Genomic DNA, 27,629 nt, shown 5'->3' with positions numbered 1-27,629 from the left:
GGCATTTAGCATCAGGTTGTTGTGGCTGCACCAGGACACCAGACGTTCAACCTCCCTCCTGTAGGCAGACTCGTCCCCGTCCGAGATGAGTCCAATAACGGTGGTGTCATCTGCAAACTTGATTAGCTTGACAGACTGGTGGGTGGAGGTGCAGCAGTTGGTGTACAGGGAGAAGAGCAGGGGAGAAAGAACACAGCCCTGAGGGGAGCCGGTGCTGATGGTCCGAGAGTCCGAGACATTCTTTCCCAGCCTCACATGCTGCTTCCTGTCCGTCAGGAAGTCAGTGATCCACCGGCAGATGGGATCAGGCACATTCATCTGGGAAAGCTTGTCTCGGAGATGGTCTGGAAGGATGGTGTTGAAGGCAGAGCTGAAGTCCACAAACAGGATCCTGGCGTAGGTTCCTGGGGAGTCCAGATGCTGCAGGATGAAGTGTAGGGCCATGTTGATGGCGTCGTCTACAGACCTGTTGGCTCTATATGCAAACTGCAGGGGGTCCAGGAGGGGGGCCGTGAGGGTCCTGAGATGGGAGAGAACTAGGCGCTCAAAAGACTTCATGACCACAGATGTCAGAGCCACGGGTCTGTAGTCATTTAGTCCAGTGATCCTAGGTTTCTTGGGGACAGGGATTATGGTGGAGGACTTGAAGCAGGCAGGCACATGACATGCCTGCAGTGAGGAGTTGAAAATGCCAGAAAACACTGGGGCCAGCTCGTTTGCACAGTGTCTGAGGGTGGCAGGAGACACACCGTCTGGGCCGGGAGCTTTCCGAGCATTCAGACTCTTAAACTGCTTCCTCACATCTGCTTCATGAATATGAAGAGTTGTGGTGGGAGGAGGTGGTGTGAAATCCTCTTTTGTGTGGGGTGAGGAGGGGGGTGTTGTAGGTGAACGGTTTGAAGGTGGTGATGGCTCTATGGAGGGGGGAGAGGTGGGGGAATGAGTGTCCAAAGTGTCTCTATTGTTGGGGCCGTTGGAGGTGTGAAGGCTGCCTGATGGCTCGTCAAAACGGCAGTAGAAGTCGTTAAGGGTGTTGGCTAAGAGCAAGTCATCAGTGGAGTGGGGGGTTTTAGGCTTGTAGTTTGTGATATTCCTAAAACCTTTCCACACAGAGGCCGAGTCATTCTCTGAGATCTGCTGCTGCATCTTCTCAGAGTGCTGATGTTTAGCAATGTCCACTTCTTTAGTGAACCTGTACTTGGCCTCTCTGTAGCAGTCCCTGTCTCCGCTTCTGAACGCCTTTCTCTTTTCCAGCCACAGCTTTTTGAGTTTAGGAGTAAACCAGGGTTTGTCATTGTTATAACTCACCCTGGTGCGTGATGGCACAATGCTGTCCTCACAGAAGTGGATATAGGAGGTGACAGTGTCCGTAAACTCGTCCAAGCTGTTAGAAGCAGCCTTCAATGTGTCCCAGTCTGTAGACTCCAAACACGTGCGAAGCTCCTCCACAGCCTCGTTGCTCCACAGTTTTTTAGTCCTCACGACAGGTTTGGAGAGCTTCAGCCTCTGTCTGTACGCGGGGATTAGGTGGATCATGACGTGGTCAGAAAGTCCGAGTGAAGCGCGGGGCACCGCGCGATAGGCCCCGCTGATCGTGCTGTAACAGTGGTCTAATGTCCTCTCCTCTCTGGTCGGGCATTTAATATACTGCTTATATTTTGGAAGCTCATGGCTCAGATTGGCTTTGTTAAAGTCCCCAAGAGCAATGATGAGAGAGTCCGGGAATGTCCGCTCCGTGTGGAGAATCTGCTCCGCGAGTGCGCACTGAGCTGCCTGCGCATCTGCGTCTGGCGGGATGTAAACAGCGGCCAGGATGAATGAAGCGAACTCCCGCGGAGAATAAAACGGTTTGCAGTGGATAAAAAGATATTCCAGAGAGGAAGAGCAGTGCTGAGCAATCACTGTCACATCTGTGCACCAGCCACTATTGATGTAGAAGCAGAGACCTCCACCTTTGGACTTACCGGAGAGAGCGGCCTGCCGGTCCGCGCGCAGCAGATGGAAACCCTCCAGCTTGAGCGCGCAGTCTGGGATGTTCTCACTGAGCCACGACTCCGTAAAACATAAGACACAGGAGGAGGCAAAGTCTCTGTTCATGCTTCTCATCAGGGCCAGTTCGTCAATCTTATTGCCGAGTGAGCGTACATTAGAAAGGAAGATCCCAGGAAGAGCAGTTCGCAGTCCGCGTCTCCTCAAACGCACGAGTGCGCCGGCTCGCTTCCCTCTCTTTCGGCGTCTCGCTTTCCTGGTTCAGGTATCAGTTGCTGCCATGGTTATTATAACTAACTGAAACTACATTTCAGTAAACTACCATAAAAATAAAAACTAGACGTCTGATTAAAATTAAAAACACTGGATTATATAAACTGAAACAATTTTGTAAAACTTGAAAAACTAGTGAGTTTTTTTTATTAAATAGATTTTGTTTTTAAATGATCAAAACTTGCCCGATGAGGCTTTGGTAGATATATTTCTTGATGCTTTAGATGTCTACAAGACTGTGAATCAACTGCTTCCAAAATTCAGTGTTTTTATTGTAATAACTGTTCTGATTTTCTTAAATATTGCCTCCCACATATGCCCTTCTTACAATAATTTTCATTTGTTTAGCAAAATATAATGAAAGAAGGGGAAGCTCAAGACTGCTGCTCAGTCTCATACATGTATTCAGTCTAGTGTTTTTGTAAGCTTCAAAAAATGCTTGAATAATGAGCCGTAAAGTATGTGTTGATCTGAAATATAAATGCCGTTTTGATTAGAAACAGCAGTGCCAGTGCGGGAGACGTCACATCAGAGGATACTGACGACCTCAGCGCTGCGGTACAGGACGCAGAGATCTGCCTGCTGAAATCTGGAGAACTGACGTAAGTTTCTGTGAAAGTTACACCTGAAAGCCACAAGTGTAGTTGCATTTTGTGAGGTCAAATGTTTTGTTTGGGTTTCTAATTTTCAGAAGAAGTTTCTCTTGTCTTTTTGTGATAAAAGTGTTGAACTACATTCTAAAAGGGAACTGAAAAATGAAGCAAATCTGGTTTGGGGGTTATCAACTTCTCTAAATATTGTGCAGTACATGTTGCAGATCCACAGTTTCACTTCTGGTGTAACCTGGAGCTGGTTTGTTCAGGCTGTGTGGAAACTTTCTGCTGTTAGCACTGTTTTTCAGTTACAGTGTTAAAGAACACACCTTTGATAAGGTCGAAAACTGTAAACAGGACTTTGAATTTCAACATTTTAAAGGGAAACAGTCTATTTATAGATTCAGGGAATGCACTACTTCAAACGTGTAAACATGGTATAAAGCGAGTCATATGACCAGATGATTTATGCCACTCAGTGAGCGTCAGATGGAACCAGTCAAGATTAAAATGATTCAAAAAGAGTGAAGTGAAATTCCAGACTTTTGTAATCATTTTCTCATCACCACAAGGGGTGAGCAGCTCAAGGTTGCTTGCTAGCCGCACACTGCTAGTATTATTCTTCTTGTTATCAATCGATCTGACAGCTGATCAATGAAGGTTTGGTCTGTAGGATTTCAGACGTTTCTCATTTCCAAGATAACTTTTTCAAATTCCTTTTTAATCAGAAAAGAAATGTTGCAATGTGAGCTTGTGTTTTTGCACGTCAATCTTTTCAGCTCTACAGAGATTTATGGAATTCTGCAGAAATCTTCAACATACCGTAGTTTTTGGGTCATAAGCCGCTACTTTTTTCCCACACTGTGAACACTGCGGCTTATACTGACATGTGGCTAATGCATTTTTTTTTCATGCGGCCAAAAACATTTTGCCTGGTAACAGAAGACCAATAAAATTGATAAGTAGTATATATACGGTATATATTTTTACCGGTTGTTAAGAGACATTGTAAAAAAACCATAAGCAACGTAATTTGTGTGTTACTGATACGTACGTGTACTTAAAGGTAGCCGTGTTACAGGCGCTGTTCGAGGAAAAGAAGCATTTGCAGTATGAATTTTTGTATGTTACCATAACGTTTATGTTACCATGTTTATGTTACCATGTTTATGTTACCATGTTTATGTTACCATGTTTATGTTACCTTACGGATTAAATTAAACGTTAAAAGTCCTCACATGTAATATTTCTGTGTAAATATCTCATATTACAGGTGAAATGCATACGGCTTAAAATCCGGTGGGCCTGTACAAGTACAAAATTGATTTTCTTTCTAAAATTAGAGCATGCGGCTTTTAATCAGGTGCGCTCTGTAGTCCGGGAATCACGGTACTTCTTATTACCACTGTGTTTTGAGAAATGTTAGCGTTTTAGCTGCTCTCAACCTGCTGCAAATTCAGTCATGTAGCATAAGATACCAGCCAACTATATTTGTAATTAATATTTTTTACAGTTTAACAGAAATATGACCCTGAAGTTACTTATTCTAGCTCATTAACAGTAAATGTGGTGTGTTTCTTAAGGTGTTTGATAGATATCGGAATACTTTTTTGTGCACAGTGACTGGATAAACTGAAAAAAACCCTGAAAAATATCAAGTAAATTGGAAATTAGGATTTTGTTTAAAAAATGGATAAATGATATGGGATTAAACTGGGTTGGGTACTGCAGTGCCACTGTTTCAGCGTGAAATGTTTCGTTCCACATGCTGCAGGTTCTCTGTGCACTTCACGGTGGATGACATCGCAGCGTTTGGCGACAGCCCCCGAGAGCTCTTCATCAAATCCAGCTGTTACAGCACCATCCCCATCACCATGAGCAACCGTGGTCCTACCGTGTCCTGGACCTTCACATCTGAACCAAAGAGCATCTCCTTCAGTGTGGTCTACAGGGAGAGCACTGAGACTCCACTGGAACAAGCCAAGGTGAGAGCCCAGCATGTGTATAACCATGGGTGAAGGACACGTCCTCACAGAGATACATTTCCATCCAATTCCATTCCAATAAAGTGGATTTATTCAACTGTAAACCGATCTCCAAAGGAATATAAACTCACCAGTGAACATTAACGTGAACATTTGATCTCATTTGATAGTTGTAAAATGAAAAGGGTAAGCAATATGAAAGAATAGAATTGATCTACAGAAAACAGTCGCTCGCATATGCAGCTCATCACAACACTGGGTTTGTTGGTTATCTTTCAAACTGATTTTTTTTAGCACTGACTCAGTCTCATTGTTCTTGGTGTTCAACAAACACAATTTAACTGCTGCTGAACGCAGTGGAGCATTCAGCAGCTAAATAGCCAGATGTTCCCCTCAGGAGAGGATAGTGACCAAAAGGCACTACTGCCGTGACTACCGCCACACAAACATGACTCCAAATGAATAGTAATGGATGTGTTAATAGCCAACCTTTAACACTGATGCGATATGAAAATCAATCTGCTAGTCTGATGTCTTAGAATATGGAGGACTTCCTGTGCTTGCAGCAGTTGTCGGGGCTAAGCTTTCAGGTCATTACTTACAAATGAAAATTAATTTAAAAAAATTAAAACGCTGTCAGACGATAGCTGACGGTTTCAGATGTTTTCTGGCAAATGCCGCCATTTTTTTGCTTTCTATACAGATCGTTCACCTATGTGCATCCAAAGCCCGCTCAAACCTGATTGGTCAGTGTTTCCCGTTTAAATTCTGGCACTGATGGGTTGACATATACACAGATGTGCATACGGGTATATGTACACATGCTTTTGTATATAGTTTTGTATTTTTACTTTTGTTTTTTTTTTATTTTGGATATGTTTTTTCTATTTGCCAGGCAGTCAATGACAGATAAACTGTACATGTATAGTTTACAGTTTATAGTTTACAGTTTAGAGATTGTTTATATAGTGTAACCTTAATAATACCGTGGATGTGTATTTAGCCTAACCGTCTAACCACCAGTGATTGAAGTAAAAGTTTGTGTCAGTTTATTTCATCAAAGTCAACAAAACACCTCAGACTGCTGCAGGATTTTTCCTAAATATTTATTAGCAATAAATCAAGTCAGAGAGGGACAAGCGGCCTTTCCCAGCCTGCTGATAGTGTGGGGCTGTATTCTGTGACCCCTGATGTAATATGCAGTGTGCATGCAGAAGCAACTAAATTATTCAGTTCATATTTCCTCAGTGATAAAGCAGAGCTAATATTTTATTCTACTGTGGTTCTTATGCAGCCGTAGCAGAGCCGCCCACTGTGTAAGCTGCCCGGCAACAAACATAAAAATGTGTCAGGACAGGGTTAAAAAAGGTCACGGAGCAGTGGAGAAAGTCCGACAGCTTTTCTGCACATTTATTGGGATTTAGATTCAGTAAGCTGATTCTGAATTGGTTTCGCAGTTGGTAAAATGTTGCCTCCTGTTGCCATCTTGTGTACATAGAAAAAATCCTTAACCCGGATTTCTCTCCTTTGCTCTCTGCAGGTTTTGATCCCTCTGACCCGTTGTAACTCCCACAAGGAGACAATACAGGGGGAACTAAAAGTCAGAAATCCTGGAGAATACACACTTATCTTTGACAATTCCTTCTCCAGGTTAGTCACGCTGTGCTCTAAACAACAACTGTTCAGAATAAGACTGAACAAAGCAGAACATAAAGCCTTTTCTCTCTCTCCTGTTTGTCAGGTTCATCTCTAAGAAAGTGCTGTATCATCTGAGTCTAGACAAGCCTGTGGTCTACGATGGAACCGACCTCCTCTGAGTGTGGCAGGAGCAGCACGAGGATGTGTAACACTGACTTTTTCAAACTGTCAAGGCTGTTTAAGCGCATAGGTATCACTTCAGAGTCTTCTGATGCTGAGCAGCCACAGCGGAAAGGTCACAGCATTAAAACACATAAGTAAATAACAATATTACACTACGGTATGTCAGCATGCACTTTTATGAAAGCTAGTTTAAATATACATAAGGAAGGATATCCAAAGTTCAGGCGCTTTCGTATTTGAATGTGACCGCTTAATGTGTGTGTCAGTTAAAATCTTCTTTTCATAGTATGAGAAGTTTTATGTTTTGATATCCAAAAGTATCAAAATCAAACAAAAAGGGTTGAGAGAGTGTTTATATACACTTTAAAAAAAAAAACAGGGAGGGATGTGGGGTGTTGCGTAAATAAGATAAAAATTCTTTATGAGAAAAAAAATAATATACAGTAATAATTGTAGTACATTGTTCCCAGAAAAGCTCTGACTGCTGGCAAACACATGCGATTGAGTCATAATCAAACAGGGAGCCTCTTGTTGTGAAAGCGTCTGTGGTTGCAAGCTGAGATCAAATCTAATCACTTGATTTATTAACGGTAACTTTGATTGTAAAACTTTTCAGTGGAAGAATTCAACTCTGATGTTAACAGAGTCTTAACTGACGCATCAGTGGACATTAATGCTGCGGTAGAATGAGCCCAGCAGTCCTTTCACATATCTTTCTTACTGTTGCCTTTTCAGCTGTCAGAAATTAGATGAAATGGATGTGTTGCAATCATGACGAAGCTTAAATGGAAGAAACAGAACCACAGGAAGAACCCGGAAAGCATTTGGTTTTATTTATCTTGAGTAAACAGGCTTTATTTCAGTGCTTTGTCTCTAGTGGTTGCAGCTGAAGACAGAGGGGAATGTGGCTGCTTGGGTTCTGTGCATGCAAACATTAAGAGTGTGTGCAAGCTTTCCCATCTTCATTACGCACATATCAAAATGTAAGTTTCAGTGCTTCAGTATTTAGTTGTTTTTCCCCATCAGTTTAACCATCACTCTTGATGGTTTTACATTTAAAGTGAGCAAAAATGGGACAAATTCTCATGAAAAGCACAAAGCTGTTACTGTCTCTAGAAAGAAAAAAGAATCATCTTTAGAATGATTTTCTTGGGGTTTTTTTATGCTTTTGCTGTGTAATGTTCTGGATGAGTTAATTAGAGTGTTTTGTTATGAGAAATGTGCAAAACCTGCAGTGTGTCAAACAGAAAACACGAGCCTCAGCCTTTAAATCACACAAGTCCAAAAATTCTGTTACTTTAATACTTGAATTTTTTCATATGTGGACCTTTAAAAGGTTTAATGTGGAAGATGATCCAAGTTTTCAATCAGCAATCCTCTCAGTGTCTCATCATTTAACAATACTGACAGAGTAACATTGATTTAACTGCTTTGCTCTATCCAGAGGTTTTACAAAATCTCTTCCACCATTTTAAACCCATTTTGTAATTTATGTTGTGAAGAACTGACAGGAGAAAAGAAAATAAGGAAAAATGCTAATTGATTTTTATACATCCGCTCATTAAGAGTGACAAGTTGCCAAATATATTTTACAATTCTTAAATGGGAGTTTCTATTTAAAGACACTGCGACATGACTGCTGTATAATGCACTTTGTGAAAGGGCTTTTTGTCGATATGTATCCCATGAGCCTTTGTGCCAGATGATGAATGAGGTTTTTTTCTCCTCCATATGTAGGCAGTGTTTGATTGTAGATGTTTACAGCTGGATTTACCAGAGGGAATCTGCCGGCACGTCTTATGAGAACTAAATATTTATACTAGAAATGATGTACGTTTATGGTTAATAAATAAGGATTGTGTGATGAATGTGTGGTTGCATTTTAATCTGAAGCATATCACTGTGATGTATTTGATGGTCACATTGTTTTTTAGCCACACTGGTCTGTGGATGTCAATCTGCTCACGATGGAAGTGTCTCGACAACCACCAGAAGAGCTACCATGCACATTCACGCATGTACGGTTTGCAGAGGAGCAATTCAGCTGAATTTGCTGAAGGTTGTGAGGTTAACAAGGAGTAAAAGCTAGCCTGATGTTAAAATCCCCAACTGTGAAGCATTAGAAGGCATGTTTACAGAAAGTAGTTTTGGCCTATATAGATAGTTTCCCCTTCATAGATGCTCTGTGGGGGGTGATTTTTGCTTGTAATCTCAGAGGAGCTACGGTGTAAACAACAGGGTTTCAGTGCTGGAGCTGATACAGTGATCATCGTGGGGAACGTTTGATGAGCTCGGTGAGCTGATTAAGACCAGAGGGAACTCAGTGAGTTTGATGCGCTCCATGCGACGCTGTACCAGGACTGTCACGCCCTGACTGCACCGACCACAGCATGATCATACCTGGCTGTACGACTTCTATGGCGGACAGGAACTAGAAGCCGGTAACAGCAATCTTACCAGCTCGGGATGAAAAAGGATACGTTCAGTGAAACATTTATTTACATAACAGGTGACTACTGGATCTGTTGTTGTTACACCGCGTTTATTAAAATGTACAATGTATGTACAAAAGCAGAAAATATTTTTATGTTACATTTTTGGAAAGAAACAGCAGCACGTTATTTATGATTCAAACAGCTTTAAATGAATGAACAATTTTTAATTTGCATATTTTAGTCACATAATGCTGGTATCCACACTGCTGGAGTTGGAGTGATAACATTATATATTTTTTACGATTTCTGTGTAGTTTTCACCTTGTGGGTTAGACTGCTCCCTGTGGTGAGGATAAATTTCCCAACCCACCTTACTTTACATCTACAATCTCAAATTTCACATTAACTGCATTTGTTGTTAACTTAACAGCATTTTTCTCACTAAGCAGCAAAATGTTCTCAAAGCACAGAGTTGGTATGTTAAATACAAAAGACTCCTCAGCCTGCTGTTGGTACTCATAATGCAGTGGACAAAGAGACATAGGCAGCATGTAGCTGGGAAAAGGTTGGGGAAACGGTCCAAATTACAAATCTGAGAAACACAAAAGAAATATTAAATCTGAGGGAAACTACAACATGTAACTTGCATACAATTGTAAGTTACATTTTTATCATATTCATATGAGTATTTTAGTTACTAAGATTGTTAACTTGCATTCATAATTGGTATAAATTTAATTTGATACTCTGTTAAAATAGTACAGTAAGACTGTTGTAAATATACTGTGTACTCAAAGAACTGTTAGGTGGTCTGTACCTAGGGTTGCCAACTCCCTGAAAAATAAATAAGGGACACCTCGTGGCCAGGGCCGGGCGACCCAGTTGTCTTCACCCTTCCCAGTGTGGTGAATTTTCTAGCTCTTTTTTTGTGTGTGAAATTATTTTTTTAACCCTTTGACTTGAATTTGATTTAAGTAGATGTGTATTCTTTGTGATATGAACACATGTGAAACAAATGATCATTTAGCCATTTATTTTTAGCTCAAAATGACAACATTAACACAATAAAACAGGTCTCCTTCTTAAACAGAAGCCTGTCATGCTTAACTTTTGAGAATATAAGTAAATCTTTCTTTAAAAGAACTCTGTCCTGCTTAACTTAAAATAATAGAAAACAATAGAAAGAAAAACATTCTTGTAACAGTGCACATTTAGTGCATTTAGTACAATCGGCTTCAGTTGAAATATTATTTCAGCTTTTCTAATGCTAATCAGCTGCTCCTGTTTGTAAACCCGCTTGTTCCCATGATTACGCATCTTAACTCATCATCATTATTCATCTATGTATTACTTTTATGTATTAGTCATCTATTTGTTGTAATCATCTATCCTTGCAGTTGTTTATTACACAAAATAAATTATATTATCACACTTCTGGCCACATAGCGCTGATATTCATTGCACATGCCCATATTAACTTTTTCCAGCCAGGTGTTTTCCTTTTCCCATTCTTCCCTTTCTCTGAGGGGAACAAACATTGCTGCTCTAATGCTGGGCTCACACTGTGCGGTTTTAGGCCCATTTTGAGCCGATTTTTGACCGATTTTGGCCTTCATCGTGCATCGTGTAGTATACGTGGGGTAACGAGAAGTGATTAACACCTCACGACCAGCTCCCGATCATCAATCGCTCGTGAGGGTCTCATCACAGCCGCTCACACTGCTCGCGCGCAAACACGTAAACGTCGGTGAAAAAGACGGAGCAGCACGGCTGTGCAGCGTGTGATCTGGACACAAGCGATGGAGGCACAACTTGTAGAACTTTGGAAAGCTCATCCGAGCCTTTTCGATGTGGCATCACAAAATTATCACGACCACAACAACCGTGAAAACAGTTGGATTTACACTGCTGCTCAATCACAGCTGCCTGATCATGTTTTTCATTAGCAATTTAGCAAAGTTGATGGTGGTGGTGTGTCTGTGTGAGTGTAAGACGGAGAGAGAGAGAGAGCGAGCGACAGATTTTCTGTTATAACCTTCGTGTTATGGAGGCACAGTGTGAGCACTCAGGTCGCATCAGAGCATCGGGCGGTATAGTGTGAGACCCTGCATCGTGACCTACCAACTTCTAACCCCTGCGAGTCAATCGTGCAGTTTGAGCAGGAGCTGAATAACGTGACTGAAAAAAATCGCACAGTGTCTGCCCAGCTTTAGGTGTACTGTCGTCCGAGACTTGCACCGCCGTGTCGGCGTTTGTTTCCCTGTTGGCCATGCTTCTTGTTGTGGTCATCTGTTGTCTTCCGGTATTTTCTCCGTAAGCGACCTTTCCTCGACCAATGAGATGAGCGGTAATCTGAATTGTCATACTCGAATTGTCATAAGTGTGCTGTCAGCTCATTGGTCACAAAGCAGGAGAGGGGCTGGGAATTATGTTTTCAAACAAAGCATTAATTCCATTAAAAGTTATAGACTACTTTTGATTCTCACTGTATTACGGGACAAAGTGCGTCCCTTATTAGCTCAATACGGGACGTGTACTTTTGTTTCTAAATACGGGACGATTCCGTATTTTAAGGGACGGTTGGCAACCCTACTTGTACCTGTATAACAGTTGCAGAGAGGCCAACACACACATACACCAATCTCATTCATTATTCTTGACTGCCAAGGTGTGACAATCCATCCAGCTCGCTTATTTATCAATTAACTACTTCAGGCTAAAGAAAAGATGTTTGATCTGCTAAAGGTCACTGCTAATAAATGCTGGTGCTTTGGCAGACATTAAAGGCGGGTCAAACAAATGCCTACAGTTCAAGTAGACCAGTTTCATAGAGCCCAAACTAACAGATCCTCATTAACTTAAAGCCAAATATTCCAAACCACGGAATCATGGCATAGCCACAAATTCTGCTTCAGTTTTCATACTTCAAATAGGATCCAAAATTGGCATGACATCACAATATACTCGTGCTTATCATTAAGTTGCTCAATCAACCATGCTCATAGCTAAACAGTAGAACTGCCAGGATGATTTTGTAATCAGACTGATGCTAGCTGTAAGGCCGTGTTCCTTGTGCAACATTAAGTCACTTGGATTTATGTAAACCACCTATGTGCACAGATTGGGCAAGGCTTGGTGGAGGAGCCATCTGTCGACCTGCTACCATAACAACTAAAATCCTACTAATACCACTCTACTCTAGTTTAAGCTATAAGAAAAGGAGTCCTTGAACATTTAGTCCATTCACAAGGCATTCTTTACAGCTTAGCAAGTCTTAATTAGTATTTTAAGACCATCTGAAGCTTGAGAGCAAAGAATTCATGAAAATTTTGTTACTAAACTATATTATTGCACCATACCTGCAAAGTATCAAATTCCCAGTTTTATTCATGCATACATTTACTTCTTAAAAAAGCTCAAATCAATACATAAAATGAAAAGTTTTTCTGCATTACATGCTGTACTAATGCCAAGGCTCCTATCGTTATCTTTTATGTTGAAGCTACATGCACAGTATTATTTTTAAACATGCTGTAGGTTAAAACAGTAGTGGTATAATGAAATAATCAGATTTTCTCCAAAACAGCCTTCTTCAGGACAGTAAGCTTAAGAGGAGAGTTTCAAGGTTGGGAGGTCATAGTATAAAAACAATAGGGAGTCCGTGATTGGCAGGCACTTACACTATCAACAGTGAAGGATTAGAGAGCACAGCAGCGACGACTCACTGTCAGAACCGAGGGCACGGTAAGTTAGCGTTTTTCTTGCTGACCTGCAGCATAATAGAATCAGATGAAGAAGGTATATGAAGAAGGTATTGGATCACTGTAACTGCACAGAACAGAGTCAGCATTTGTTGGAAATTTATCACGGTATTATTACATGGGAATATGTAGTTTTTATCAATATTTATATATCCGTTAACAAGGAGCGCATGGTCTGTGTCACGCTAGGTATTAGGAATGTTGTTTATTATGATTATGATCTTAAACTAACCATAAAATCAGAAAGATCCTTTCCTATTAGAAGTTATAGGGAACAACATGACTGTCGTTTGCCATAGTGTCATCAATGAGGAGCTTTCTAGCGTGTACTGTACCGGCATAATAAACTAAAATTGACACAGATAACCAAAGCACCTAATAGTTATCAAATCAAATCAAATCAAATCAAATCACTTTTTATTGTCACATCACATGTGCAGGCACACTGGCACAGCACATGCGAGTGAAATTCTTGTGTGCGAGCCCCACAAGCAACAGAGATGTGCAAACACAACAACACAAACGAGCAAAATACAAGAATGGCCAACCTGAAACTAATAAATATATGTACAATATATAATAGTGTATGCATTTCTGGATGTGTATACTAAATATTTTCCTACGTGTGTGTGTGTGTGTGTGTGTGTGTGTGTGTGTGTGTGTGTGTGTGTGTGTGTGTGTGTGTGTATACACATTTTTACAAATTAAATAGTAAAAAAATAAAATAAAATAATAATAATAATAATAATAATAAAATATATAAAATATACAGAGTTGAATATGTGCAAAACAAGTGGCATTTATATACAGTGTGGAGTGCATAATGTTGAAGTTCCAGTAGTGAAGCTGAGGTGTCTATGACGTGTTCAGCAGTCTGATGGCCTGATGGAAAAAGCTGTCTCTCAGTCTGCTGGTACGGGACCGGATGCTGCAGAACCTCCTTCCTGATGGAAGCAGTCTGAACAGTTTATGGCTGGGGTGACTGGAGTCCTTGATGATCCTCCCCGCTTTCCTCAGGCAGCGCTTCCTGTAGATGTCTTGGAGGGAGGGAAGCTCACCTCCAATTATCCGTTCAGAGCACCGCACTACTCGCTGGAGAGCTTTGCAGTTGTAGGCGGTGCTGTTGCCATACCAGGTGGTGATGCATCCAGTGAGGATGCTCTCAATGGCACAGTGATAGAAGGTCCTGAGGATGCGGGGGCTCATGCCGAATCTTTTCAGTCTCCTGAGAAAGAAGAGGCGCTGCTGGGCCTTCTTCACTGTTTTGTTTGTGTGTACTGACCACGTAAGATCCTCAGCCAGGTGTACGCCAAGGAACCGGAAGCTGCTCACTCTCTCCACAGCAGCGCCATTGATGGTGATGGGGGTGTGTACTTCTCTGCACCTCCGGAAGTCCACTATCAACTCCTTTGTCTTTGCGACGTTGAGGGTGAGATGGTTGTCTTGACACCAGTGGGTCAGGGCGCTGACCTCCTCCCTGTAAGCCGTCTCATCACCGTTGGTGATAAGACCCACCACTGTAGTGTCGTCCGCAAACTTCACAATGATGTTGGAGCTGTTAGTGGCTGTGCAGTCGTAGGTGTAGAGTGAGTACAGGAGAGGGCTCAGTACACACCCCTGTGGAGCACCAGTGTTCAGTGTGATGGGGGATGAGGTGATGCTGCCCAGTCTGACCACCTGGCGTCTGTCAGACAGGAAGCTAAGGATCCAGCTGCAGAGGGAGCTGCTCAGTCCTAGATCCTGCAGTTTCCTGTCCAGCTTCGAGGGAACGATGGTATTGAATGCTGAGCTGTAATCCACAAACAGCATCCTCACATACGTGTCTCTCTTCTCCAGGTGTGACAGGGCAGTGTGTAGTGTCAGGGCTATGGCATCATCAGTGGACCTGTTGTGGCGGTATGCAAACTGTAGAGGGTCCAGTGAGTCGGGTAGTGCAGAGCAGATGAAGTCCCTGACCAGCTTCTCGAAGCATTTGCTCACGATGGGGGTCAGGGCTACAGGTCGCCAGTCGTTTAATGAGGAGATGGTGGAGGATTTGGGTACAGGGACGATGGTGGCCATTTTGAAGCAGGCTGGGACTACAGACAGAGAGAGGGAAAGGTTGAAGATGTGCGTGAACACTCCAGCCAGCTGAGCCGCGCATGACCTGAGGACGCGGCCGGGAATCCCGTCCGGACCAGTAGCTTTGCGTGCGTTCACCTTCCTGAAGCACTTCCGCACATCCTCCTCAGACACAGTGTGCGCACTGACATCATCCGCGGTGCGCACACTGTCCGGTCTCATGGTGTTCGCTGTGTCGAATCTAGCGTAGAATACGTTTAGATCCTCACACAGAGAGGCCGTGGTCTGCGGTGTGCTGGTTTTCCCTCTAAAGTCTGTGATCGTGTTTTAGCTTTTGTTACTATCTCGTGTTTTGAGCTATTTATGACTTTATTGTGTTTTGGGATTTTTTGCAGAGTGGACCTAAAATTTTGCCATCGACATGTCCAAGTGAGTGTGAAAGGTTTAAGGCTTATTCATCAACAATGTTAATATTGTGACAGTTTTAGAAAGGTTAAAAATCAACCATCAAACTTTCAATATAAAATCCAAAAAGAACTTTAGGCAACCTGTTTAATGCAGTTAAATATGAATGATTTCTAAATAATTAATTAATTTTGATTATTTATTTTATAATCACGAAAAGTTGTTCATGAGGGATGAAAGCGATAATTAATTTAGAAGAAACAAGGATAGTAGATTGGATGTAACATCGTGACAGAAGTAGCTTCTGCAACAACCTTAAAACTTCTTAATTGCCCCTTGGGGATAAATTAAGTCTTTCTGATTCTGATTCTGATTTATTTTATACTTTTTAGACACTTAAGAAAAAATCCTTATTAAGATGGATTTTGTGGATTGGAAAAGCATTAAAAGGATTATGTGGCATTTGAAAGCGACAAACACCACCAAGGATTACCTGTTTGTTTACTACATCCGCCCAGAACAAAAGGATTGCACTCTTGCACTCTCCATATCTTGGGATAAATCTGGGTGTTAAATTTGCCAATTCTGCCACTACTTTTTGTTTTGTAGCATAAACAGCTATTTCATAAAATAGCCTGCCTAACCCAGTATTGATCCAACTATGTCATTTTCATATTTTATATGATGTTTAACTTTGTTTACTCAGCTTACCCAATCACACGTCTTACGTTCAGATTAGACATTTGTAGCAGCAGGTTCAATTCGACTTTAAGCACTAATCCATCCTCACAGGAGAGGAGCAAGGGAGTTGATGGCAAGTGGGAGGTTATCCAGGACAAAAACTAGAAAAGTTGTAAGCGCACAAATATGTTATAGAAGACAACTTAGAAAATAGGGGGAAAGAGCTCATTATTTATAATCAAGCAAAAATAATGAAATTATGGGTCACTGCTCATTTAGACTTAACATCTTGTGTTTTTGTCTGCATGTGTTTTAGGGCCTTTTTTTTAGGACTTTCAGGTTCAAATACTCTTCAGATTCAGATTCTTTTCTTTTTTTTTCATTTCCAGAGTATTTAAGAAGACCAGTGGGAATGGAACTGTAAGTGGCTTCTACAATATAATCATTACAGGGCACCCCTTGAGCACAGGGAGGAGTGCAATTTGTATGTTGCTATTCCAACTTCCCGAAATAGCGTCCACATTTTTTTTAATCTTGTGGAGGAGTAACCGTTTTCCTTTTTCTTCATTTCATATAGACTGCCTTGTACTTGGGGAAAAGGGACTTTGTGGACAATGTGGATTCAGTAGAAATAGTTGGTGCGTGGCAAAACTGCATCCTGATATATGTGAATATATGAACTTATAAGAATCTCTGTGAAAGATCTAAGGCTGTGGATTGACTCTTCTCATATTTGCAGAAGGGGTAGTTAAAGTGGATCCTTCTGGTCTTAACAACAGAAAAGGTATTTTACTTTATAGTCTGCAAATCATAAAAGTTATAAGCGATGATTTACTGACACAGACTGAAACAACACATTTTTCCACTGCAGTGTATGTCTATCTTGCTTGTGCCTTCCGCTATGGAAGTGATGACTTGGATGTCATCGGACTGACCTTCAGAAGGGACATCTGGCTACATCGCATTCAGGTGTATCCACCTACGGGTGGCAGCGAAGCTAAATCCCCAATGATGGAATCCCTCTTGAAAAAAGTTGGAGAGCAGGGGCACGCCTTTTCCTTCCAGGTCCAAACCCTTAATCTTTCTCTTTGCGTAACAACAAATAAATTATTTTCAATGCAAGGTATTTTGATTAACCTTAGATCATATCCCCGCTTTTATTTTAAAATCATTTTAAAGTGTAACGTTCATGTATGTGACTCATTTCTTCTTTTTCCAGATGCCACCAAATCTTCCATGCTCAGTTTCCTTACAGCCTGGGCTAAATGATTCCGGCAAGGTACAGTTACCATCCAGTGTTATTGTTTGCTTTCTTTAAGTCTTACACATTGTGTTAAATGTTTGGAAAAATTAATTTATCTGGATTTCACCTTGTTGTAGGCTTGCGGTGTGGACTTTGAGATTAAAGCATACATTGCCAACGCACCTGACAATCCAGATGAAGTCATTCAAAAAAAGTATGTTTGTGCAGCGTCATTTTAAACCTTTCAGTCTTTGAGCTGTGTATGAAGGCCATGCATGGGTTATTCTCTTCCCTTTTATTTCCTTCTAGGGATACTTGTCGTCTGATGATTCGTAAAATACAGTTCGCCCCAGCTAACAACAAGGCCGGAGCCAAGGCTGATCTATCCAAGCAGTTTATGATGAGTGACAAACCAGTGCACTTGGAGGCTTCCCTTGAAAAAGAGGTACTTGAAAATATACCAAATGCATTTTTACCATTATAAATATTACATAATAATTGCTAAACTGTGTTTTAAAATCACTCTTTTCCAGGTTTATTACCATGGAGATCCAATAACCGTTAAAGTGCAAATCAACAATGAAACCAACAAGACTGTGAAGAAAATCAAAATCTCAGGTAAGGACCCAAATATGTCTGATCAGAATCATTTTTGTTTGTATAGTTTGAAGAGATGGGGGAAATATTTTCAAGGCATATAGTTTAATTCATACTTCTAACATGAACTATTTTTGTGTTAAGTTAACCAGCTCACAAGTGTGGTCCTCTACTCATCTGACACTTACGTCAAGGAAGTCTGTGCTCAAGAGTTTGGGTAAGGCGAATAATAACCGGACTCGAGTCATTTCTGGTTCAAATTAATGTATCTAAAAAGTACATTATGTGCTGTAACTATCAGTGAATCTGAGGCTATAAACGACCCCCCCCCACACACACACACACACACACACACACACACACACACACACACCAATATTCCAATATGTCTGTATTTTATTGCTACTTAAAATGAAAAAGGCCCTAAGTAGATTAACTGAAAATAATGAATACTAACCTAGTGTGAGTTCTTTTTCCCTCTATTTCACCTCTAAACACAGAGAGACCGTAAATGCCATCTCTACATTTGAGAAGTCCTTCCAAGTAACCCCCCTGCTTGCCAACAACAAAGAAAAGCGAGGTCTTGCAGTCGATGGACGTCTAAAAGATCAGGACACCAACTTAGCATCCACAACGCTGTAAGACTTTTAGGTCTCTTTTAGGTGAAACTAGGATGGGCCTTCATCCTCTTTTTGAGCAGCAATGTTGTCACTATATATTCTGCCGTCCACTTATAGCACCTTAAACCAAATCCCCAAGGTTTAAATCGTAAACTATTCCCATCTCCTTGCAGGAGTCAAGGAGAGAAGGAGATGCAGGGAATTATTATCTCCTACAAAGTCAAGGTCACTCTTACAGTTTCGAGTGGAGGGTAAGGCTTAATAGAAAACACTAACCCATAACGCTTTCCTGTTTTTGTGCCAAACTGTGCAGACTAAGGGATTCTTTTATCATTTCTCTCTGACCATAGCTTGCTGGGTGGTTTGACAGGACGGTAAATATCAGTTCTCCTTCATTTATTGCCAGTTGTGTAAATGAATGCAAATTATTCACGAGTATATGTTAATCTGTAAAATGTTTAGTGATGTTGTCGTGGAACTTCCTGTGACACTGATGTCCCCAAAGCATGCAGGTGAGTTCTGTATTTTGTAAACTGCTAGTTCCAGCTAAATTACCATTAAAATACTTCCTGAAATATCACTAAAAGTAGACAGTGGCTTTCTGTAACTGATCTTACTGTCATCTATATGCCATGCTCTCCCCTTTACTGCGTGCCATTACTGTGTACTGAGCAGAAGTGTAAGTATAAAGTATAAAATAGTCTCTATAAAAAGACGTGTATTCGCCTGTGGCAGTGATAATTGTATATGATGTTCATGTTTGTTTCTCATGAACAATTATGTGTTTTATGAACCACAGCAAATTGGATTAAATGCCTCTTTAGTTCAGGTGAGGTCAACTCAGATACAGTGAGTTGTGCAGTGTTGACTTCTTCAAGGGTTACTGCCCCTCCTATAACATCCCTACACACTAAAATATTAGATGATGACATAAAACACATGTTAAAGAACTACCGTATTTGGATAGAAAATTGCATGAATTGCAAAAGCGCAGAAGTGATGGCCCTTGAACGAGTGTCCTGTTTTACCCTTCAATCCTGTGTGAAAAATGAAATTTGAATCCTCTTGCTCCACCCCCAAGATCAATAATTAAAAGATCTCCAGTAGACATTAATAAGATAAGATAAGATAAGATAAGATAAGATAAGATAAGATAAGATAAGATAGAACTTTATTAATCCCTCGGGTGGGTTCCTCTGGGAAATTCGATTTCCAAAAAAGCACAGCACCGACAGAAGTTACAGAGTTATACACACACACATATATATAAATACAGAGACAAATATAAATAAAATATACAAAGGGGATAAATAGAATAAATAGGAATAAAAATAAAAATACAAGTGAATTGCACATTTCAAGTATTGAGTCTATTGCACCGTTGACTATTTACAAAAGTATTGCACAAAAGGTATTGTACAGTGAGGTGAAGAGGCACTACAGCTTAGTTGTTCCCTCCTTTGTCCTCCTGTTTCCCCTCCCTCTCCCCTCCAGAGAGGAGTTAAACAGTCTGATGGCGTGTGGGACAAAGGAGTTTTTAAGTCTGTTAGTTCTTGTCTTTGGGAGAAGCAACCTGTCACTGAACAGACTCTTCTGGTTGTTAATGGCCGTGTGCAGAGGATGTCTGGCATTGTCCATAATGTCCATCAGTTTCTTTAATGTCCTTTTCTCTGCCACTGTCACCAGAGTGTCCAGCTTCATGCCGACCACAGAGCTAGCCCTCCTGATCAGTTTCTCCAGCAGCATGTATGCAGATATTTGAAAGTTGGGCAATAGCTGAAAGTGTATGAGTCTGAAAAATTGCAGATGTTATAAATAGAAAAGAAGGGGTGGCCTGCAATACTGTATAAAAATTCACAAATCAAAGTAATCCATTACCCAATTTTCAAACCAGACAAACAAACAAACAAAAAAACCCAAGGGACACTACAAAATGTATGTATTGAAAAATGTAACCCTTCTACAAAGACAACTTATCAAATGTTGAAACTCAAAATGTTTTAAGTTAAATGAGATAACTGAGTGGTTGTAGAACGAGTACCCCGTCTGAGGCTGGCACTTTCAGCAAAGCAAAGATGAGCGAGAGGGTTTACAATTCTGTAAAAGACTGTGTGAAGAAAGAGTTCAACAATTAAAGAATAAATTTTTGTTTAACAGAACTACATAATGTTATTGAATGATTTAAAAGCCCAGAAAAATTTCTGTATACAAGAGACAAGGTCAAAAAGCATAATCTGGGCTTAGAAAAGGGACCAACCGGCTTGTTATTAGCACAGAGAAGAAGGGAGGGGTGCACGTATCATGTGTAATTTGCACATCTGTGATGGCATCACTAATGCTGAAATGTATATGTAGGTTTCATAGCAACATATCCATGGCTTCTAGTTCACATAAGGTCTTGCTTATTTCCTAAAACAATACTAAAAATTAAGCACATACTCCAGGTGCTTAACTAGCTCGCAGTCTCGTTCTGTCACCAAATGAAAATATTTGGTGTGTTATGAAATGAAAAAGACCCCAGACTGCAAAGGAGCTGAAGTCCTACATCAAACAAGAACTGGGAAACACTGTGCTCTCAAATTACACCAACTGTTCCCATCAGGCCTCCCAAATATTAACAGTGTCCCTAAACAAAAAAAGATGTGATCTAAAATAATGATGAAAATGCCCCTGCCACTCTCTCTCTACAAACACAAAACGTATCTAATTTTCAACATTTGATATGCTGTTTTTTTTTTTTAAATACAGTATTTAAATAACTTCCAAATCATTGCATTCATGTTGCAGCTTTTTTGGAAACTGGATTGTACAAAATTAGATGAGATATATTCCATAAGTTACCTTGAATAATGTTAGAGTCACAGTCCATTGTCTGTCCATTTTATCCACAGGTCAGATATCACAGTTAACACCACGGATGGTTGAAGCAGCCAGTCAAGGAAAATCATCTCTCATGCAGAGAACACAGAACACAAAGGAACTCATTATCAGCAAAGAAGAGCACAAATGCTCAAATTTCCCCTGTATATATTCAATTCTATTATAAATAACTATGAGAACTCAATTACTGAGGGTCAGAAGTCTGTGTGAAATTTCCGTGCGTGACATCATAGCACTAGAATCCAACAGATGTGTCCCACAATAGAGTAGACCTTTCAATATGTGTCATTGGTAATGAGGATGCAGAGCTTGATTTAACGTAATCTTTATTTTTATGTCATTAGAAATTACATGTTGAAAAATGGTGAATGGATGAAATGAGTGGCTATTTTAAAAACACAAATGTGACACTCTGTTAAGACAATTAAGAGAACTCAATAAATCCATTTTTCTCAAGTACAAACTTCTCTTTGTTCATATTTATGATCTGTTTTGGTGTTGGAAGGGGGTTTTTTTCCCCACACTAACCAAACTGATACATTTTTATGTTTATGTTAGCTATCATTTTTTGCTAGATTAAGTCACAGTTAAAGTTTTTCTGGGTGTAACCAGTTATTATACCACTGCTCCGAAAAGTTGCAGCAAGCCAGCTTTCGGTAACATTTCACATGGCCTACTTGTCTGTAAATAGTGACCCAAAAATATATAACTGTTTCTCTGCTTCTTGTGGTTCTTTCTCCCAATAATAGTGCAGCGGGTTACAGAAACAATCTTTCAAAAAACAATACAATTTTACATTTTTTGTTTTCATCTGGTGCCATGCCATTTATTCCCATGCATTTCAATGAATTAGATGTATCTGATGCATGAAGACTCCTTTGCCTATGGCTCAGCTCTATCATGCTCACACATCCTGTCATAAAGGATTTTTTAGGTAACAAAGAGAAACAGATAACCATTTACCATCAAACCAACAGCCACTTTAGAAACAACGCTTAACCTAACTTCACATTTATGTCTTTCTTTGGAATCTGACCTAGAATCCTCTTGCCGCACGACAGCACTGTCCTTCATTGTTATATTGGCCAACTCGTGTTACGAATATAACTAAGCAATCATAAAAAGACTATTGCAACTTTGGTACCCCTAACCACCTGTGGATGATTTTGCAGCAATGTTCAGTTATCTGCTGCACTATAAAATGTTTTCTGATTGAGATACAATATTCAGGAAGACCTTTTTGTGGTTAATTCTACAACTGGAAGACACAGGAAATCATTCCTGCCTGTGGCCATCTCCCTGTACAACGCATCCACTTAACACACTGTTTGCTGCTACAACTACACATGTTTCTTTTCCAACTATTTATTTATGAGTGACTTATGTATGTATGTATGTATATATATGTATATATTGTACTATTCTTAGTTAGTGTATTGTCTGTCTTGTCTTAATGTTGGTTTAAAATGGAGCACTGTAACAAAAAATATTTTCCCCCAGGGATCAATAAAGTATTCTGATTCTGATTCTGATATAATAATAATAATAAATATATAAAATAATAAACTTTTTTATTAGATATTTCAGTTGCTGTTTGCTACAGATCAAATGACTTGTCAGCTTGATGCAGCCTTGTTACCAATGCTGAAAAAGTTGTTTACCTAACTGTTGACCATTAAGTGGAAAACAGTCACCCTCATACTGAATGCTCAATTTCACATAAGATTTCATTTATATTAATTTGAAATCTATTCTGCCCAACTGCCCATCATGCAATTTATTCAGAATTTATTTTTTGGGATTTTATCCTATTTATTATTTTTTCTTTATTTTCAAATATTTGCTTAAATAAACTACACAAATTATTTTATTTAAAATAATTGTTAAAAATGAAAGTAACATGGTTCCACGAGTTAATTTGACTGAATGAATATATTACAGAAAATTTCCTGCAGTTGTAAAATGTCCTGTGTAAACATTTACGCTCCCTGTAAACAAATGCATTTAAATTATGTATTTATTGTTTCTGCAGATTTTTCAACCTGCAAATATTGCAATAGAATGGTAATCCTGATTGCAAGGCCTTTCTTAACTTTGCCATTTTTGTTGTCTCTCTGTGTTTGCCACTTGAAGGCGCTATTTCCACTGCTGTATGTTTCAGAAAACAATAGCGCTGGCTAGTGTAGGATAAGGATACACGGCTTGGTCCTCTCTGGTCTAGACATCACATCATTAGCCAAGTCAGCTAGTAAGCTGTTTATTTTTTTTGACAAAATGTCAACCACGACCGGCGGCGGAGAGTTTGGCAACCCCTTACGAAAGTTCAAGCTCGTCTTTCTGGGCGAACAGAGTGGTAAGATGGGCACGAAGTACTTAGAGAAGCGTTAATTTGGTCAGATGAAAGGAAATGTTGGGAGAACTGGCAAGATCAGCTAACTAGCTTTGTGGTGTTAGCTTAAAATTGCACGGTATGGTACAGTTAGGGTTGCCAACTCCCTGAAAAATAAATAAGGGACACCTCGTGGCCAGGGCCGGGCGACCCAGTTGTCTTCACCCTTCCCAGTGTGGTGAATTTTCTAGCTCTTTTTTTGTGTGTGAAATTATTTTTTTAACCCTTTGACTTGAATTTGATTTAAGTAGATGTGTATTCTTTGTGATATGAACACATGTGAAACAAATGATCATTTAGCCATTTATTTTTAGCTCAAAATGACAACATTAACACAGTAAAACAGGTCTCCTTCTTAAACAGAAGCCTGTCATGCTTAACTTTTGAGAATATAAGTAAATCTTTCTTTAAAAGAACTCTGTCCTGCTTAACTTAAAATAATAGAAAACAATAGAAAGAAAAACATTCTTGTAACAGTGCACATTTAGTGCATTTAGTACAATTGGCTTCAGTTGAGGTATTATTTCAGCTTTTCTAATGCTAATCAGCTGCTCCTGTTTGTAAACCCGCTTGTTCCCATGATTACGCATCATAACTCATCATCATTATTCATCTATGTATTACTTTTATGTATTAGTCATCTATTTGTTGTAATCATCTATCCTTGCAGTTGTTTATTACACAAAATAAATTATATTATCACACTTCTGGCCACATAGCGCTGATATTCATTGCACATGCCCATATTAACTTTTTCCAGCCAGGTGTTTTCCTTTTCCCATTCTTCCCTTTCTCTGAGGGGAACAAACATTGCTGCTCTAATGCTGGGCTCACACTGTGCGGTTTTAGGCCCATTTTGAGCCGATTTTTGAGTGATCTTCATCGTGCATCGTGTAGTATACGTGGGGTAACGAGAAGTGATTAACACCTCACGACCAGCTCCCGATCATCAATCGCTCGTGAGGGTCTCATCACAGCCGCTCACACTGCTCGCGCGCAAACACGTAAACGTTGGTGTAAAAGATGGAGCAGCACGGCTGTGCAGCGTGTGATCTGGACACAAGCGATGGAGGCACAACTTGTAGAACTTTGGAAAGCTCATCCGAGCCTTTTCGATGTGGCATCACAAAATTATCACGACCACAACAACCGTGAAAACAGTTGGGTTTACACTGCTGCTCAATCACAGCTGCCTGATCATGTTTTTCATTAGCAATTTAGCAAAGTTGATGGTGGTGGTGTGCGTGTCTGTGTGAGTGTAAGACGGAGAGAGAGAGAGAGCGCGACAGATTTTCTGTTATAACCTTCGTGTTATGGAGGCACAGTGTGAGCACTCAGGTCGCATCAGAGCATCGGGCGGTATAGTGTGAGACCCTGCATCGTGACCTACCAACTTCTAACCCCTGCGAGTCAATCGTGCAGTTTGAGCAGGAGCTGAATAACGTGACTGAAAAAAATCGCACAGTGTCTGCCCAGCTTTAGGTGTACTGTCGTCCGAGACTTGCACCGCCGTGTCGGCGTTTGTTTCCCTGTTGGCCATGCTTCTTGTTGTGGTCATCTGTTGTCTTCCGGTATTTTCTCCGTAAGCGACCTTTCCTCGACCAATGAGATGAGCGGTAATCTGAATTGTCATACTCGAATTGTCATAAGTGTGCTGTCAGCTCATTGGTCACAAAGCAGGAGAGGGGCTGGGAATTATGTTTTCAAACAAAGCGTTAATTCCATTAAAAGTTATAGACTACTTTTGATTCTCACTGTATTACGGGACAAAGTGCGTCCCTTATTAGCTCAATACGGGACGTGTACTTTTGTTTCGAAATACGGGACGATTCCGTATTTTAAGGGACGGTTGGCAACCCTACCCATGAGCCTTTGTGCCAGATGATGAATGAGGTTTTTTTCTCCTCCATATGTAGGCAGTGTTTGATTGTAGATGTTTACAGCTGGATTTACCAGAGGGAATCTGCCGGCACGTCTTATGAGAACTAAATATTTATACTAGAAATGATGTACGTTTATGGTTAATAAATAAGGATTGTGTGATGAATGTGTGGTTGCATTTTAATCTGAAGCATATCACTGTGATGTATTTGATGGTCACATTGTTTTTTAGCCACACTGGTCTGTGGATGTCAATCTGCTCACGATGGAAGTGTCTCGACAACCACCAGAAGAGCTACCATGCACATTCACGCATGTACGGTTTGCAGAGGAGCAATTCAGCTGAATTTGCTGAAGGTTGTGAGGTTAACAAGGAGTAAAAGCTAGCCTGATGTTAAAATCCCCAACTGTGAAGCATTAGAAGGCATGTTTACAGAAAGTAGTTTTGGCCTATATAGATAGTTTCCCCTTCATAGATGCTCTGTGGGGGGTGATTTTTGCTTGTAATCTCAGAGGAGCTACGGTGTAAACAACAGGGTTTCAGTGCTGGAGCTGATACAGTGATCATCGTGGGGAACGTTTGATGAGCTCGGTGAGCTGATTAAGACCAGAGGGAACTCAGTGAGTTTGATGCGCTCCATGCGACGCTGTACCAGGACTGTCACGCCCTGACTGCACCGACCACAGCATGATCATACCTGGCTGTACGACTTCTATGGCGGACAGGAACTAGAAGCCGGTAACAGCAATCTTACCAGCTCGGGATGAAAAAGGATACGTTCAGTGAAACATTTATTTACATAACAGGTGACTACTGGATCTGTTGTTGTTACACCGCGTTTATTAAAATGTACAATGTATGTACAAAAGCAGAAAATATTTTTATGTTACATTTTGGAAAGAAACAGCAGCACGTTATTTATGATTCAAACAGCTTTAAATGAATGAACAATTTTTAATTTGCATATTTTAGTCACATAATGCTGGTATCCACACTGCTGGAGTTGGAGTGATAACATTATATATTTTTTACGATTTCTGTGTAGTTTTCACCTTGTGGGTTAGACTGCTCCCTGTGGTGAGGATAAATTTCCCAACCCACCTTACTTTACATCTACAATCTCAAATTTCACATTAACTGCATTTGTTGTTAACTTAACAGCATTTTTCTCACTAAGCAGCAAAATGTTCTCAAAGCACAGAGTTGGTATGTTAAATACAAAAGACTCCTCAGCCTGCTGTTGGTACTCATAATGCAGTGGACAAAGAGACATAGGCAGCATGTAGCTGAGAAAAGGTTGGGGAAACGGTCCAAATTACAAATCTGAGAAACACAAAAGAAATATTAAATCTGAGGGAAACTACAACATGTAACTTGCATACAATTGTAAGTTACATTTTTATCATATTCATATGAGTATTTTAGTTACTAAGATTGTTAACTTGCATTCATAATTGGTATAAATTTAATTTGATACTCTGTTAAAATAGTACAGTAAGACTGTTGTAAATATACTGTGTACTCAAAGAACTGTTAGGTGGTCTGTACCTGACATGCAGAACTACATGTTCTAGCATGTCCTTGTAAATGTCCTGTGTTAGCATGCTCTTATTAGCTTATAGCTCATTGCACTCAAAGTGCAGGATATTGTACCTATATCCTTAAAATCGCTTCTTCTAGCAATCCTTTTTTAAAAATGTATCCAGGTAAAAATCTCATTGAGATTAAAAATCTCATTTCTTCTTTCAGCAGCTCTGTTTTTACCATCTTTACCCCATCCTCCTCTGTCACACCAACCCTCCTTCACTATCTATGAATCTTCTCTGTGGTGTTCCCCCTTTCTTCGTCTTTTGTCTTTGTCCAACAGTTGCACATTTTCCGCCAGAACCCTGTTGTTCTGGGCCCTGACTGAATCAGTATGAAAATCTCATCCGCATGTTTGATTTGGCAATGATTTCATGGCGGATGCCCATCCAGATGCAACCATCCCAGTTTTTTCCAGGCTTGGGACCAA

At 40.3% G+C, this 27,629-nt stretch overlaps 1 protein-coding gene and 1 pseudogene across 2 annotated transcripts in view; both read left to right on the top strand.

Annotated features, from left to right (window-relative positions):
• The window catches only part of fyco1b (FYVE and coiled-coil domain autophagy adaptor 1b), a 29,022-nt gene extending 20,396 nt beyond the window's left edge, over positions 1-8,626 (top strand). Inside the window, exons 15-18 of the mRNA XM_080907778.1 lie at positions 2,760-2,864; positions 4,630-4,840; positions 6,381-6,490; positions 6,582-8,626. Of these exons, the coding sequence (XP_080763904.1) occupies positions 2,760-2,864; positions 4,630-4,840; positions 6,381-6,490; positions 6,582-6,657 (502 nt within the window). The 3' untranslated portion in view covers positions 6,658-8,626. The remainder of the gene's footprint in view (positions 1-2,759; positions 2,865-4,629; positions 4,841-6,380; positions 6,491-6,581) is intronic.
• A 7,864-nt stretch (positions 8,627-16,490) lies between these two features.
• Positions 16,491-23,039, top strand: LOC308413062 (arrestin-C-like; annotated as a pseudogene). The gene is made up of 14 exons (XR_013974710.1): positions 16,491-16,517; positions 16,582-16,642; positions 16,744-16,788; positions 16,876-17,069; positions 17,224-17,283; positions 17,385-17,461; positions 17,557-17,692; positions 17,781-17,865; positions 17,989-18,061; positions 18,345-18,482; positions 18,638-18,715; positions 18,815-18,838; positions 18,927-18,976; positions 21,356-23,039. The product of XR_013974710.1 is annotated as an arrestin-C-like (transcript).
• Positions 23,040-27,629: the final 4,590 nt, after the last annotated feature.

This window comes from Rhamphochromis sp. 'chilingali', assembly GCF_963969265.1.
Source record: "Rhamphochromis sp. 'chilingali' genome assembly, chromosome: 16".
In the NCBI taxonomy this organism is placed as follows: Eukaryota; Metazoa; Chordata; class Actinopteri; order Cichliformes; family Cichlidae; genus Rhamphochromis; species Rhamphochromis sp. 'chilingali'.
The sequence above is the reverse complement of the archived record's forward strand: the minus strand, read 5'-3'. Positions and strand labels throughout refer to the sequence as shown.